At 44.7% G+C, this 17781-nt stretch overlaps 1 protein-coding gene across 1 annotated transcript in view; it reads right to left on the bottom strand.

Annotated features, from left to right (window-relative positions):
- Window positions 1-4674: 4674 nt before the first annotated feature.
- fra10ac1 (FRA10A associated CGG repeat 1) overlaps window positions 4675-17781 on the bottom strand; it is a gene marked incomplete at its 5' end in the record, with an annotated part of 32976 nt that continues 19869 nt past the window's right edge. Inside the window, 4 exons of the mRNA XM_084331003.1 lie at window positions 4675-4894; window positions 14896-14980; window positions 16329-16376; window positions 17132-17271. Coding sequence (XP_084187129.1) covers window positions 4852-4894; window positions 14896-14980; window positions 16329-16376; window positions 17132-17271 — 316 coding nt within the window. The 3' untranslated portion in view covers window positions 4675-4851. The remainder of the gene's footprint in view (window positions 4895-14895; window positions 14981-16328; window positions 16377-17131; window positions 17272-17781) is intronic.

Here is a 17781-nt window from a genome sequence, read left to right as displayed (position 1 = left end):
AACCCATTCACTACCACACTACAGAATGGTTACCCCTTTCACCGCAACACTACAGAATGGTTAACCCTTTCACTACCACACTACAGACGGTTAACCCGCTGTAGTGTGGTAGTAAATGGCTGCATTTATATAGCGCTTTTATCCAAAGTGCTTTACAATTTGTTCCTCACATTTGACCCATTCACTCACACATTCACACACCGATGGCGGAGTCAACCATGCAAGGTGCCAACCTGCTCATCAGGAGCAATTAGGGGTTAAGTGTCTTGTAGTGAACGGTTAACCTTCTGTAGTGTGGTAGTGAAAGGGTTAACCTGTAGTGTGGTAGTGAAAGGTTAACCTTCTGTAGTGTGGTAGTGAAAGGTTAACCTTCTGTAGTAGTGAACGGTTAACCTATGTAGTGTGGTAGTGAAAGGTTAACCTTATCCTTATGTAGTGTGGTAGTGAAAGGGTTAACCTGTAGTATGGTAGTGAACGGGTTAACCTTCTGTAGTGTGATGGTGAAAGGGTTAAAGGGGAACCCAAATGAAGAATTGTTATTTCCACGGCCAAATAAAGTTCAATCAATATATGTGAACATGAGCGACTCTCCCAAAGGCAGAAACCAGAGAAGCTAAGACTCAAATGTATAACTTGTGATGTCATCAGGTTTAGAGTCTGGAGCTGCTCTGTTTGGCAGTGAACGGGATTCTTTTGGACTCATATAATGTTTGAGTTTTTTTAATACAGAAATTAGCTTTATTCTATATAGTAGTGTCCTCAGATCTGAAATAGAAAACGTATCCATTATACTGAGAACATTCCCCTGGTCTGGGTGGTGCTCTCAAGTGTCACCTGGGGAAAATGGTGCAATGAAAAAGTTCAGCAGGGGTCTGTTTGATTTAGTTTGTATTAGGGAGGAACCCAGTCCTGTATACTAACACCTGGGTAATGAACAGTATAGACTTGGACCATCACTTTGAGGTCACTGGACAAAAAGGATTTTTGGTATAATAATTCTTTCTCCATTAGAGAGTTAACGTGTCTAAAAACGCTGCAAATCAAGTCACTTTGCTTTGATTTCTGGCACGTTAAGACGTGTTTCTTGGTATCGGATTTCAGTATCTGGTCAATTCTCCGATACCGATATAAATATTTTGAAGTGTCTTGAAAACATCGGCCAGAAAGCTTTATGACACCACAAGGACTACATGTCTCCTGTAGGGCAGACCATAGATATAATATAAAGGCTAGATGACTCACCCGCGCTGCTGGCCAATGGAGACCGATGTTGCCACATGGTGGCCATCTTGCCACAGGCAGCACGCCCACTCATAACATGAATGTCTATTGGTGCATGCATGTACTATTGAAATAACCATAGCTTGCTAAATTTTCAAACGGTTTGGTTTATTATAAACGTTGGATGTAGTTATACTGCATACTTATAATGGACTTTCATATGAAAATAATTTCAACATGTCCAAGCATCCTGAATCATAGCCACATTAATAACGTTTGTAATAAACCAAACCGTTTGTAAATCGGTTGAAAATTGAGCAAGCTATGGTTATTTCAATAGTACATGCACCATAGACATTCATGTTGGGCGTGCTGACTGTGACAAGATGGCCACCGGTGAACTACGCTGGAGACTCCACCTTGCACCATCTAGTTATATATATCTACGGGGCAGACACCCTGGCACAGGGCAAAGCTGCGGAATTATGGGAAAACAAGTTTTAACAAATCCCTTAATATATGGGGTTCTGTTGTAGGCGATTACCTGTGATCTGGTGTGTTTGAGAGGCACTACTTTCTGTACAGTATGCTATGTTTATCCACTAATCCTGTTGAACTGTCATTATAATAAATAAACTGTATTCGTATAAATAGCACCTTTCATACAAGAATTGCAGCCCAAAGTGACTGGAAGGAACGTGTCATTGAGAGAGACTGGAACTCATCATTTGACATTGTATGAAATGACTTCACTGTACGCATGTACATGTACTACGTCTACGTGTAAACAAAATAAAGGTATTCATGGAGGATTAACAAGTGTCTAAAGCATTTCTAAACAATAGCAAGCCAATCTTGGTATTCCAATCGATAACATAATCCTAAATATTTTATTTTATTGTATGCTGATATTGTCCTGTTTGCAGAAAATGGAGCAAATTTACAAAACAAGTTGAATATTATGAGTTCTTGGTGCAGGAAATGGAGACTTGCGATTAACAGTGAAAAAACACAGATTATGCACTTCAGGAAAAAACATGAAAAGCAGAGTAACAATAGGTTTCAATTAGGATCAACGCCCCTGACTTACACATACTCTTATAAATGTCTTGGTTTTATCTTTAATGAGTATGAGCTTCAAAGAAGGAAGGAAAATACTGTCTGAGTCAGCAGGAAGGGCGGTGTTGAGTAAAATGAAAGTGTGCACTGACCTTGGCTTTTCAACATTTACACAACTCTATGATTCAATGGTTGGTTCCATTTTATTTTATGTTGCTGGAGTATGGGGTTTTGATGATGCACCTGAATGTAAATCCGATACCGATATCAACCAATACCGATATATGTGGGGTTTCCCCCCCAGAAAACGGAATAATTTCAGGTAATTAACATTACATATCTCTTGTCGTGGAATTAACACAATATTATGCATACTTTTGACAATAAATTAAATCAGAATTTGTTCTTACTTGCTTGCCTGGGTAAATAAAGGTTAGATAAATGTAAAAAAAATAATAATAATACAATTTTTTGTTTAAACCAATACCGATAATTTCCGATATCACATTTTAATGCCAATATCTGCCGATAATATCGGACATCCCTAGTTGGGACTCATGTTTGGTCAAGCAAAACATTTGAAATGGTTAGGTTATGGAACCGCGTGGACCAGCTGCCAGATGATAGGGTGACTGAAAAGATCTTTAACTGGGACACAGAGCACACGGTCATCCCTGGTCAAGGCCAGGTGAGAGGCAGAGAACGTGAGGAACCTGGAGGCTGAGCCGGCCCTGGTCTCAGAGGTGTCGTGCAGAGAGCTTAGCGGCTCCAAAACCAGATGAGCCCCTCGGGAAAGCCGATCACAAGATGGGCTCAGACTCATGACCGCTGTCTGGCTCTCTTCCAATGCCGTGCTGTGCCATACCATACTATACCACGCCATACCGTGCCATGCCTGCATCATCTGCACACCCAACAATGTACATGTTTTTATTTTTATAATAAGATAAGATATTCCTTTATTGATCCCCTTGGGGAAATTCAGGCATCATAGCAGCATGGGGGAGGGGGAGGGGAGGTACAGGTAGTACAAACAATATAACAAATCAAAATAATTAACTAACTGAAATAAAGTATTCACATAATGTGCAGTATGCATAAGGTAGTATTATTGTCCTTTTTTTTTGCTAGGTTATGCTATGCTACTAGGTTTGGTGCCTAAAATGTCTTGGAAAGTAACGACTTTGGTTTAAACTCAAGGTTGGCGATGACTTAGCCCCTTCCGTGACTGCGATGTGCAAGCCAGGGGCTTTTGAATATGCAGTCACTCGCAGCTCCATAGGAGCCAGGCTAATTTGGACCACCAAACACTGAGCTCGGGGTGGGTCTGAAATATACCAGATATAAATTTCAAAGGTACCCAGCGTTCAATTAGGGTTTCACACACACATAGGGCGGGGTTTGAAAGCTCGGAGTTGCTAATAAACATTTTAAATCATTTTTATAAAACGAGTGGTACTCACAGAGAGCGCAGTGATTGCTGGACGCACCAGGCATGTCACAAAAGCAGTAGAAGAAGAAGAAGCCATTTAGCCAAGGCTCGCTCTGTGACTACCACTCGTTTTATAAAAATTATTTAAAATGTTTATTAGCAAATCCGAGCTTTCAAACCCTGCCGTATGTGTGTGAAACCCTAATTGAACGCTGGGTACATTAAATTATTTTATATTTAAATTTATATCTGATATATTTCGGACCCACCCTGAGCTTTTAAGCAGTGTTTGCTGGTCCAAATTAGCCTGGCTCCTATGGAGCTGCGAGTGACTGCGTATTCAAAAGCCCCTGGCTTGCACATCGCAGTCCCGGAAGGGGCTAGCGATGACTTAAGTTTAAACTCAAAAGTTGGCAATCTTCCCAGCAACCTAATGCGAGTTCCACGCCTGCTGGCCAAGTCCCGGCTTGTATCTGTCCTCGGGCACCAGAGCAGAGTTTGCTAATCCTGTTGCCTTTTCCTATATAGGGGGAGGCTGCTGTTCTCCTAGAGTTGAAGTTAAAGGGACAGTTCATGCAAAATAAAAGAAAACACAATTTTGAATTATTTGAAAAAAAGTCCCAAATGACCTGATGAGCAGGACAGCATCCTGGGGTAGTCAGGCTTATGTGATCACAAGTCTACATAGTGAAGTCTACATAGTGGATTCTACTTAATGAATTCTACATAGCCTACATAGTGAATTATACATACAGTAGCCTATATAGTGAATTCTACATAGCCTACCTGGTGAAGTCTACATAGTGAATTCTACATAGCCTACCTGGTGAATTCTACATTTGACAGATCTCACCAGTCATATTGAAATTATAAATATAACCCAAGCCAGAGGAGAACTACAGGAAAAAAACACTGAGATTCACAAGGATCAAACACAGGAGATGTTTATTACTTCAGCGGAGGTAAACACTAGCTTTCATACACATAATGCATATAGACACACACGCGCACACACACACACACACCACACACCACACACACACACACACACAAGAAGGAAAAACGAACAAACATCCAATCATCTAGGTTGTTGTTGACTGAGGACGACCAGCTGGCTGTAGGAGGTCATAATAGGCGAGTCAGAGGAACATGTCCTCAAAGTATTCATCAAACTCCTCCTCCCTGCAGGGAGACAACAAGCAAACAAACAAACAAAAATTAAATTATGCATTAGTCAGTTTGGAACGGTAGTGTCTAGATCCCATAACTAGGAAGGACGTTACATGTATTTCTAATAGACAGAAATGGATGATCTCTGCCAAAAGGCTAGGAATAACCAGTGAGTGGTTGCCATGGTAACCAAAGACTCATGTGTAGAAGCCGGACTAAGTGGAAAAAAGGCATTTTTCCAAAATTAACTAACCATGCTATGTTGTCAGTAATTTACCAGTGACTTCAAATTATGAGAGAACCCGACTACTCTTGAGACAGACTTTGCTAACAGGAATTGCCAGGGGAAACCATTCATGCCAATACTTTTTTTTTGTGGCCAACTTTTTATTGTCTTTTTTTTTTTTAAAACAAGTTCAGAGGAAAGAGACATTCACATCGGCATTTCATATTAATTCACACAGTGGCATAAAAAGTGTCTTTTCAGTATATAGATTGTCCGTCAGTATATTCATATACTGTGTAGCCTGACTGTTTGCAGTTGTGACAGTCTCTTCCTCCGTGCTGGCGGTCCTGTGGCTGCAAGACAGCCCAGGTCGCTTCTTAACCCCCCTCCCAGCCCCCCGGGTTTGCATAGATATTTTAGGATAGGGGGAAACCATGATGCATACATGTATAGGATACAATTAATAAAAAAATAAATCATAATTATGTTTGTTAGATAACCTCTGATCCTGTTACAAAGTAATAGGGAAAAATACAATTTAGAAACAACAAAAAAATATAACAGTAAACAGAAAAAGAAAAGTGAAAAAAAAAAAAAAAATTGTTCATACTCTGGTGTCAAGGTACAAGTGTTCAACCTAGTGGAGTACTGATTTTACCTTCTGGGCCGCAGTAAGTAATATTTGGATCGATTCTGTCCTTGCTCCCTGTGCTCTAGCACTGGATGCCTCTAATCTCAATACTTCGTAGAAGGACAGTTTCCAACGGTAAATATTGAGACTATGAGGTGGTTTCCATCTCATTACGAGCATTTTCTTTGCTGCCGTTAAACCGGCCAGAAACACTCTTTTTGTGAGGTGTTAATTTTAGAGATGAATCATCATTTAATAATAAAATGTGTGGCAAACAAGGTATGTTTATCTCCGTTATATTAGTGAGAAATAATGCAACCTTGGCCCAAAAAGCTAGTACTCCTGGACATTCCCACATCATTATGTATGTATGTTCCTATGACTTTTTGCGGACATAAAGCACAGAGGACTTTGTAAAATTTTGATTTGACAGAGTTTCCTGGGTGACAGATAAAATCTTTGTATCAGTTTGTAATGAGTTAATTGATTATTATAATTACGAGAGGTTAACGGAATATTATCCCATACATTCTGCCAATTTATGCAGGCGTTGTCATTCTTTAAATCTATGTTCCAGACAGTGGTATTACCTGTAGTTCTGTTTAGTTTTCCTTGTATTTTATTATATAACCCAGAAACAAAACAATTTTTAACATTTATGTCACTCACTATATTCATTAAAGGGTGACCTGGTAAAGGCTGATTCCATGGGACACCATAAGTGCGCATTGCAGTGCGTAACTGTAAATAAAAAAAGAAGGATGTACTAGGGACATTATAGATTTGTTTGAGCTCTTGAAAGGATCTAAGACCGTATTCACTGTATATGTCAGATAGTTTGTGAATACCTTGTCTTTGCCAATTGGGAAATGTAGCTGGTTTCATTCATGCCAATACTTACACACCGCTTGTAATTTTTCTATAGACATGTTTACAAACATACCATGTTCGAGCCAATCAGCAATACCAACCGAGTCCTGTGACTAAGTTGCCCCCTACCTGCGCGAGCTGCTGCGCTAAAGAAGTACGACGGGGCTCTATGGAGAAACCATGACACTCCCCTGACTAAAGGTTGTTTCAAACGAAAATGGCTGGAAGTCATTTAGCCAAATCAGCATGGCTGTGAGTGTGAGTCTTTCACCTTTTACATATCTAGCTTTGGCATGGATTGATTGTTTAGATCAGTGGTTCCCAAAGTCAGGGTCGCGACCCAAAGGTGGGCTGCGAGCAGCCACGGGAGGGCCGCGAGATGATTTAAAAAAAAAAAAGAAAAAAATAATAATAATAATTGTCAGGCGACTGAACTTAGAAGCAGGCCAGGACAGTGTTTCTAGTTGTATTCTAAAATTCTATTCTATTGTATTCTAAAATGTGACTATATGGTTTTATATTAACTTAATAAATAAACAAAAACTAAAAATCTACTTATTTCAACGAACATTTCAAACTAAATAACAGATTATGCACATAAAACGCTGAAAACAACCGAAGCAACAATAGTATTTTAATGAGGCTATTATTATTATCATTATTATTTTGCAACAAGTTAGCCCTCTCATAAATAGCACATATAAATGAATAACTAACTTGAACTAACTTAATAGGATTGAAGTGATATTTGGCTTAAAAAATCGGTCGCCTGGCAAAAAAAGAAAAGAAAAAAAAAGCCTGACGATGTGCATTGGGCCGCGGCTCTCTGACGCCTTATTTTCTGGGTCCCGGCCTGAAAAGTTTGGGAACCCCTGGTTTAGATCACTAGCATGGCTAACAAATGCAAATATATTGTGTTCTGACCAGGATTACGTTCCTTTTTGCCCCCTTGATGCGCAGCACACACTGAGTCTGAGGTGGACAGCGAACAGGTCTATATTTACACACTGCTTGTCATTTTGCTATAATGCATCCATAGTGAAGGATGCCATGGCACTACATTTCAGTAGCACTCACAAACAAGTCTGTGATACTTTTATTAACGCACAGCAGCAGGAAACACGGACACGTTTCAGCCCTAGGCTTCTCTTCAGCGCTACAGCAGGAAACACGGACACGTTTCAGCCCTAGGCTTTTCTTCAGCGCTACAGCAGGAAACACAGACACGTTTCAGCCCTAGGCTTTTCCTCAGCGCTACAGCAGGAAACACGTTTCAGCCCTAGGCTTTTCTTCAGCGCTACAGCAGGAAACATGGACACGTTTCAGCCCTAGGCTTTTCCGCAGCGCTACAGCAGGAAACACGTTTCAGCCCTAGGCTTTTCTTCAGCGCTACAGCAGGAAACGTGTTTCAGCCCTAGGCTTCTCCTCAGAGCTACAGCAGAAAACACGTTTCAGCCCTAGGCTTCTCTTCAGCGTTACAGCAGGAAACATGTTTCAGCCCTAGGCTTTTCCTCAGAGCTACAGCAGAAAACATGTTTCAGCCCTAGGCTTCTCTTCAGCGCTACAGCAGGAAACACGGACACGTTTCAGCCCTAGGCTTCTCCTCAGTGCTACAGAGAAAATGGTGGTTTTTTCAATGTATATTTGGTTATAAACTGATATAAAGAGACACTTCAAGAGGGTAATATCATTATCATCACGGGATGATATTGACGGTGGAGAAGAAGCGGTGTCACCGCACACTGCCAGCGAGGTTGTTTGTTTTGTATTCCTCGGAGACATAACACTGATAGTGAGTGTGTCCCAGAGCGAGGGAGAGCGGTTCATTTGAATGAAACAGTAGAGACTGCATTTTAATGTGTGAAAGGTTAGCCGTCGTCATGACAGCACGTCGCATGACAACCAGGAGAGGGGCGGGGGGCCGTCGTTGCTACGACGAAGATCTATAAATCGAACGGTGTTTCCGGGTAGGGCAGACTAGAATCTGACCAAGAGCGAGTAGGACTCAAATCTGACTGAGACTAAGAGGGAAGGAACCAGGAGAGACTCTTCCTCCTCCACCACGGAGGGGGGGGGAGGGAGAATGCCACATCATCATTACGGTAGCTTCGGCTAACACGAGGAGGGTTCAGGCTAACGACCAGGCCTGACCACTATTGGACATAACAGCAAAGGGACAATAGAACACACCGAAAGATCATTAGAATAGACTCTTCAAGGACGATACAATTTGATAACATCTGATAACATCTGATTATGAGGTTCTGTTTATAGCAATAAAACAACGCTTTTCCTCACAAGGTATTTCACGGTGTCGAAGTGTCGAATTCTTACGGAGGTGGAGAATTAGTATGGTTTATGGATTGCACTAACGGGGGAGATAAGGATCTTATCTGCCAGTATCGGAGACGTCAGGACCATTAAAATGACACAACGCAGAGGAATTGGATGGAGGGCCAAACAGACGAAGACGTGATACTGGCCAGTTTGATCTTACAGTTGATGTCGTTGGGACCCGGATTATTGCTTGCTTTGAAGTTGCTTGAAAGGAAGAGACTGTGTGCAGTGCCGAGGCGTGAAGGGGTAGCCATGGACGCGAGCCCAGCGAGCGAGCGGAGCAAGGCCGGAGAGATAAACAGCGCCATGGACCCAGCGAGCGAGCCGAGCAAGGCCGGAGAGATAAACAGCGCCATGGACCAGAACAACTGACGGTGAAAAGATAAAGTGAGTCTCAACAACTTCACAAGCCAATAAGAAAACGAACAATAGTGTATCCGTAAACATAATTAGTTTGACACAGAGAATGTCAGCTGTAATAGTGTGTTTGAATAACAGCAGAGCGGCACCGGTTTTTGTTTTGAAAATCGAGAGTCTTATCTACAGAGCACAGAAGCCACTGTATAGGAGATGGGAAGGGAGGCAAAGGGGAGATGTTCATTCAATTAAAGGGGCAACATCGTATTTAGTTTGATTACTGTTCAAAACGCAGCAAGCGGGACTGTGGCGTGAAGGGAGCAGTGAACAAACGTTACGGGTGTGGTCGGTAGCGAGAGAATGTTTGAGGCATTAAAGGGACGATGGAAAAAAAAAAAAAAAAAAGGAAAAAAAATTGGCCGCAGAGCCACGAGGAGATTAGAACCGGGAAGTGACACGTCAACCAATCCTCTAGACTGAGTTTGGCCGCTATCTAGGGGGGGCAGTGGGATAATACAGGCAAATGGAGGAGGAGTAGGTCGCCACCTAGTGGCGGAGGGGGGGGTAGTGCTGGGGAGTTTCCATTACCCATAGGGGAATATTTAGAGTTTAATTTAATTAAGGAGTTTAATTGCGGAGGGGGGGGGGGTAGTGCTGGGGAGTTTCCATTACCCATAGGGGAATATTTAGAGTTTAAGTTAATTAAGGAGTTAAATTTTTTCAAAATTACCAACTGCTTGTGTGTATACACGGTGGTGTATGTGAGAACTTTGTAAAGGAACTCAAAGTGTGGTATAGAGCGATGGGACAGCTCCAGGGCGACGGTAGACAGCCCCGTAGGGTATATAGAGCGACGTGACAGCTCCAGGGCGACGGTAGACAGCCCTGTAGGGTATATAGAGCGACGTGACAGCTCCAGGGCGACGGTAGACAGCCCCGTAGGGTATAGAGCGACGGGACAGCTCCAGGGCGACGGTAGACAGCCCCGTAGGGTATATAGAGCGACGTGACAGCTCCAGGGCGACGGTAGACAGCCCCGTAGGGTATAGAGCGACGGGACAGCTCCAGGGCGACGGTAGACAGCCCCGTAGGGTATAGAGCGACGTGACAGCTCCAGGGCGACGGTAGACAGCCCCGTAGGGTATAGAGCAACGGACAGCTCTGTTGTATGTTAGATGATAGTACGAGTACGTATGTGAGTTAGGGGCAGGGAACCAACCTGCTCTGTTGTATGTTAGAGCGATGCTCGGTTGGATGTTATTATCATAATAATAATATCGATATACGGGTTAATTAAATAGTTTAATTATTGAATACCAATAAGAATTGCAGAGAGAGATGAGATGCGGTTTATTAAATAAGTTTAATTGTGAAATAAGAGGGAGTTCGATCTCCAGTGGGGCCTTCTCACACCTAATAAATAGGCAGAGTCTTGAGGGGACACGTCACCAGAAAGAACTGGCGCGCGCTGGGGGTCACCCGTGGGACAAACGTAGAGCGCCGAGTGGGTATCGTTTAGCTGCTGGTGTCACGCCGGAAGACAACAAAACAGGGAACAGCCCTGTAGGATTAGATATGGGTGTTGAGAAGGTGGGGGACTAATAGAGAACAAATAGCGCCATGGGCTGTAGGACACTCACACCGTCCAACAGTCTGAAAGGGCGTGGCCATGGCAGGGGCTTGCAGAGGAAAAAATATATAGAGAACGAGCTGCAGGCCCAAAGCCACGGTAGACTAATAGAAAACACAGGGTCGAGTGTACAGAAAAACTGCCGGCGTGGTGTTTCTGCTTTCAGAGTCTGGAGAGGGCCGACGGCGGTGGAGACGGCCAACGGGGCGGAGACGGCCGACGAGGCGGAGTCCAGCGGTCGCAGGCGGTGTTTGCCCAGGGGAGAACGAGGCGGACATCGGAGGGGGCTTCCCTGCGGAGACGCTGTTTAGAGAGCGTTTTGAAACAACAGAGCATGGGCGGTGAATCATGGACAAAACAGGGACTTCCTTTCAGAGTCAATCAGGAGATCGAGAGACGAGACAACAGCGAGAAGTCCTGTGTTCATTGATTAGGAGTATGAGATATAAATGGAGGATTCATATATAAGATATATGTATAGAAGGATATATATATATATAGAAGGTAGATAAGAGGGAGAACAGTAGAACAACAGGATATAATTATTGGGAGCAGACAGGGGGGCTCCAAATAATGGTTATGAGTCGTTGGATGTTGTTGGTTTTGGTGGTCGGTTTCGGTTCCCTTTGTGCACGAAGGGGGGCGCAAACAGACATCAGGCAGCAGGATCACTGGGTTGACCGTGGGCCGTCTTCGTTTCTTGTGCACGAGAGACGAGGTTGGTTTGCTTCAACCACAGGCTATTTTTGGCATAATTAATTAAAAAACCAAATAATGATTTATGATTCTGAAGGGGTGATAAGAATCAAGGGGGGATTGAGAGAAAATGGTGGTTTTTTCAATGTATATTTGGTTATAAACTGATATAAAGAGACGCTTCAAGAGGGTAATATCATTATCATCACGGGATGATATTGACGGTGGAGAAGAAGCGGTGTCACAGCACACTGCCAGCGAGGTTGTTTGTTTTGTATTCCTCGGAGACATAACACTGATAGTGAGTGTCTCCCAGAGCGAGGGAGAGCGGTTCATTTGAATGAAACAGTAGAGACTGCATTTTAATGTGTGAAAGGTTAGCCGTCGTCATGACAGCACGTCGCATGACAACCAGGAGAGGGGCGGGGGGCCGTCGTTGCTACGACGAAGATCTATAAATCGAACGGTGTTTCCGGGTAGGGCAGACTAGAATCTGACCAAGAGCGAGTAGGACTAAAATCTGACTGAGACTAAGAGGGAAGGAACCAGGAGAGACTATTCCTCCTCCACCACGGAGGGGGGGGGAAGGGAGAATGCCACATCATCATTACGGTAGCTTCGGCTAACACGAGGAGGGTTCAGGCTAACGACCAGGCCTGACCACTATTGGACATAACAGCAAAGGGACAATAGAACACACCGAAAGATCATTAGAATAGACTCTTCAAGGACGATACAATTTGATAACATCTGATAACATCTGATTATGAGGTTCTGTTTATAGCAATAAAACAACGCTTTTCCTCACAAGGTATTTCACGGTGTCGAAGTGTCGAATTCTTACGGAGGTGGAGAATTAGTATGGTTTATGGATTGCACTAACGGGGGAGATAAGGATCTTATCTGCCAGTATCGGAGACGTCAGGACCATTAAAATGACACAACGCAGAGGAATTGGATGGAGGGCCAAACAGACGAAGACGTGATACTGGCCAGTTTGATCAGGATCTTACAAGCAGGAAACACGTTTCAGCCCTAGGCTTCTCCTAGCTTGTACTGGTAGTAGCCTGATGTCGGCTTGGTTGAGGAGAGGGGTGTTTTTGTCAGTGTGGCTGTTTGAGTCGGTCTGAGCACCACTGTGCTGAGTATCTGTGTACAGTAACAGCAGCGGTAGTATGAGTCACTAGCGCTGTACACAGACCTGTCCAACGACATGCCCCAAATACCTAAAAAGGCCACTTCCTAACAAAATACTAGGAGTCATGGACTCCCTGGTATATAGCTATAGGGCACAGGGGTACGGCATGTGAGAGGGAGGGCTGTTTAAATAAATATCACTCTTCAAATATTTACATGTACTCACTGTACCACAAAGGGTTTAGTGTACTTGGTCATTAGTTGAGTATCTTACTGGAGCTAAGTATTCACTCTATTAAAGGGCGTTGGGTAGAAAGGAGAGTAAGTTAGTATGCACTAGACAGGATGACATAGGAGTCTAGTACCCTATTAAAGATCACCTCCAGATTAATTCTAAACCCTTAAAACATTTTCTATATTGAATAACAATTTGTATAAATATAGTTTTTCCCTCATTGAGATGCAGGGGTCTATGAATATGCAAATTGGCAACAAGCAGCCATTGATATTTACCATTTATTCCAAGTTGGCAGCTTATATTCTTTAAAGACATGTCAATACCTACTCAGCTCTCTGTGTAGCTGAAGATAAAGATGTCAAGTTACCACATACTGGACCATGAGAGGTTCGACCCGTTAGTGACATCATACATGGGAGAGCGGATGAGTTGGGGCAGTGGGGGGTGAAATGGGGGAGGGTGGGAGTGCTGTGGGTGTGTATGTTTAATTTTCTGTTCATTTTTTATTGAAATTGAATGTGACCCCCACTGACATGTCCAGACATGTGACCCCCACTGACACGTCCAGACATGTGACCCCCACTGACACGTCCAGACATGTGACCCCCACTGACATGTCCAGACATGTGACCCCCACTGACACGTCCAGACATGTGACCCCCACTGACATGTCCAGACATGTGACCCCCACTGACACGTCCAGACATGTGACCCCCACTGACACGTCCAGACATGTGACCCCCACTGACACGTCCAGACATGTGACCCCCACTGACATGTCCAGACATGTGACCCCCACTGACATGTCCAGACATGTGACCCCCACTGACATGTCCAGACATGTGACCCCCACTGACATGTCCAGACATGTGACCCCCACTGACACGTCCAGACATGTGAGACTGACACGTCCAGACATGTGACCCCCACTGACACGTCCAGACATGTGACCCCCACTGACATGTCCAGACATGTGACCCCCACTGACATGTCCAGACATGTGACCCCCACTGACACGTCCAGACATGTGACCCCCACTGACACGTCCAGACATGTGACCCCCACTGACATGTCCAGACATGTGACCCCCACTGACACGTCCAGACATGTGACCCCCACTGACACGTCCAGACATGTGACCCCCACTGACACGTCCAGACATGTGACCCCCACTGACATGTCCAGACATGTGACCCCCACTGACACGTCCAGACATGTGACCCCCACTGACACGTCCAGACATGTGACCCCCACTGACATGTCCAGACATGTGACCCTCACTGACACGTCCAGACATGTGACCCCCACTGACATGTCCAGACATGTGACCCCCACTGACACGTCCAGACATGTGACCCCCACTGACACGTCCAGACATGTGACCCCCACTGACACGTCCAGACATGTGACCCCCACTGACACGTCCAGACATGTGACCCCCACTGACACGTCCAGACATGTGACCCCCACTGACATGTCCAGACATGTGACCCCCACTGACACGTCCAGACATGTGACCCCCACTGACACGTCCAGACATGTGACCCCCACTGACACGTCCAGACATGTCCTCATTATGGTAGCTGTTCTCCACTGACACGTCCAGACATGTGACCCCCACTGACACGTCCAGACATGTCCTCATTATGGTAGCTGTTCTCCACTGACATGTCCAGACATGTCCTCATTATGGTAGCTGTTCTCCACTGACATGTCCAGACATGTCCTCATTATGGTAGCTGTTCTCTACAAATCTGCACGAGCTGTGTGCAAAGGGGCGTTACCTACTACATGTCTACATATTCCTTGAGCCTTTTACACATGCAGAGGTTGAGAGCCCTGAATTGAATACTATGAAGACTCTAATGTAAAGACCAGCCGTTAATCTCACCTTGACTTCTCTTCCACAGCAGGGGCGGGACCTCGCCAGTGATCAGTCGCCGATTGGCCCTCAGCTGCATCACCGACATCGGCGTCTGAGGTGCAGAGAGCGGTCAATCAAACACTACTAGTACTGGTGACAGTAATTGTGACTGGTAGAGTAATGGTGACTGGTAGAGTACTGGTGACAGTAATGGTGACTGGTAGAGTACTGGTGACAGTAATGGTGACCAATGGTCATGTTGGTAACCACTTTTCCCCCCCAACTCAAACCAGTTTATTTGAGTTGAAATGAACTGTGACCCGAACACAGGACGGAGAAAAGATAGAAAGACAGAAAACATCCATCCCTCCATTTGTCCCTCCCTCCCTCCTCCTCCACCCCCTCCCTCCCTTCTTTTCCCCCCTCCATCCCTCCCTCTATCTCTCGTCTAGGTTATACCTTTGCCCGACTCTCCCCTCTTGTTTTGGTAACATAAACACAGACCACACATGCAAAGTGAGGGACACATTCCAGAGTCAGGAGGGAGGGAGGGGTGTAGGATTGGAGAGAGGGACAGAGGGAGGGAGGATGGAGGCGTGATTTTTTCCCGTAGCCTCTGTTTGCGAAGACGCTCTCTGATTGGTACAGCGAAGAAGAAAAGACCCTCTCTGACTGGTTTAGCTCCGAAGGGTCTCTTCCGCCTTGTACATATATTCTCTGCTTCAAAGTGGTTATGCTTAGGCATTCTTTTGAAGTGGTTATGCTTAGGCCCTCTTTCGAAGTGGTTATGCTTAGGCCCTCTTTCGACGTGGTTATGCTTAGAGTTAGGGTTAGCCAATCGGAGAGCGTCTTTTTCTTCTTTGCTGCAATCAAAGAGCGTCTTCGCTCACAGAGGCTACGGGAAAAAATCACGCCTCCATCCTCCCTCCCTCTGTCCCTCCCTCCAATCCTACACCCCTCCCTCCCTCCTGACTCTGGAATGTGTCCCTCACTTTGCATGTGTGGTCTGTGTTTATGTTACCAAAACAAGAGGGGAGAGTCGGGCAAAGGTATAACCTAGACCAGAGAGAGAGAGAGAGAGAGAGAGAGAGAGAGAGAGAGAGAGAGAGAGAGAGAGACAGACAGAAAGGGTAGAGAGAAAGAGGTGGTAAAAGGTAGAGGGAAGGATGGAGAGAGGAAAGAGGGATGAAAGAAAGAACGAATGAACCAAAGAAAGAGAGAGAGAGAGAGAGAGAGAGAGAGAGAGAGAGAGAGAGAGAGAGAGAGAGAGAGAGAGAGAGAGAGAGAGAGAGAGAGAGAGAGAGAGAGAGAGAGAGAAAGATGTGTCTGTGCTCTTTTAAGGCCTCGCCTGGGGGGTGAGCTGCTCAAACGTGTGTGTGTGTGTGTGTGTGTGTGTGTGTGTGTGTGTGTGTGTGTGTGTGTGTGTGTGCGTGTGTGTGTTTAAGAGTTATGAAGGCTACCTTTGTCCGAGTCCCGGGACTCCTCTGAACTGCTGGAGGAGGAGTGATCTAGAGAGAGAGAGAGAGAGAGAGAGAGAGAGAGAGGGGTATTTTAAAGGGGAACACCACCCAATTCAAGAATTCATATATAGAGATTCAGATTCAGACAACTTTATTGATCCCGCGTGGGGCAATTCATATTTGTAGCTTCATGAGTAACAAAAGGAGAGGAGGAGAGGAGGGAATGGAATGGAGAGGAGAGAGGAAAGGAGAGGGGAGGGAATGGGGAGGAGAGGAAGAGGAGAGGAAGAGGAGATGGGGGGAGAGGAAGAGGAGTGGGAAGAGAGGAAGAGGAGAGGAAGAGGAGATGAAAGGAGAGAAGAGAAGAGGGAGAGGAGATGAAAGGAGAGAAGAGGAGAGGGGAAGAGGAGGAGAGGAAGAGGAAGGGGAGAGGGAGTGGAGAGGGGAGGAAAATGAGGAGAGGGAAAGAGGAAGAGGAGAGGGGAGGAAGAGGAGAGAGGGAGTGGAGAGGGGAGGAAAATGAGGAGAGGGAAAGAGGAAGAGGAGAGGAGAGGGGAGGAAGAGGAAGAGGGAGTGGAGAGGGGAGGACAATGAGGAGAGGGGAAGAGGGAGAGGGGAGAAGACAGGAAGATGCGAGGGGAAGAGGAAGAGGAGATGAAATGAGAGAAGAGGAGAGGGAGAGGGTGAGGAGAGGAGAGGAAAATGAGGAGAGAGGAAGAGGGAGAAAAGGGGAGAGAAGAAAAGAATAGGAGAGGAGAGGGAATGGGGAGAAGAGGAAGAGGAGAGGGGAGAAGAGAACTTGCCTCTGTGGCGCCTCTTGTGTTTGTCTTTGCGTTTCTTGGAGTGCGGTGATGACTGGGATCTTCTTTTCTTCTTCTGTGGTGCTTCCTGCTTCTCCTCTGAATGCCTCCGACTTTTCTTCTGTGCTTTTACCTCCTTCCTCCTATAATCAAGGTCACAAATAGAACAAAGAATATTGAAAGTTAAAGGGATGACGTTTACCTTTCCTCAACAAGCACAGACAACATCGCAGAGGAAACGCAAGACACCTTTTCAAGTTTCAAGTTCTTTTATTTGTCACGTATAAGGTACATGTAGTACCTTACAGTGAAATGCTTGGTTCTGTATGAGCCCCTGAGAATGTGCTTCATACAGTAAAATAAAAATGTAGTAAAACACTATACAAATATACAATATACAACTAAAGAACAGCAAGTACAATGAAGTAAAAATGCAGACAATGCGGTACAAAAATGCAAACTTTTAAAAATGCTAAATGCTCAAATTTGGCATGGATGTAGTGCAAATCTCTTTAATAAATAGATAACATATGGTGTAGTGTTAAAGTGTTTAAAGTGTCTAAACTAAAGTGAGTGTTAAGGTGAGTGTTTGTTTAAAGTGAGTGTGTGCATGTGGATGTGTGTGCAATGAGTGTAGATGGATTTCTAGATTA

This window comes from Notolepis coatsorum, assembly GCF_963971535.1.
Source record: "Notolepis coatsorum genome assembly, chromosome: 15".
In the NCBI taxonomy this organism is placed as follows: Eukaryota; Metazoa; Chordata; class Actinopteri; order Aulopiformes; family Paralepididae; genus Notolepis; species Notolepis coatsorum.
Note: the sequence above shows the minus strand (reverse complement) of the source record. Positions and strands in the feature narration are given on the sequence as shown.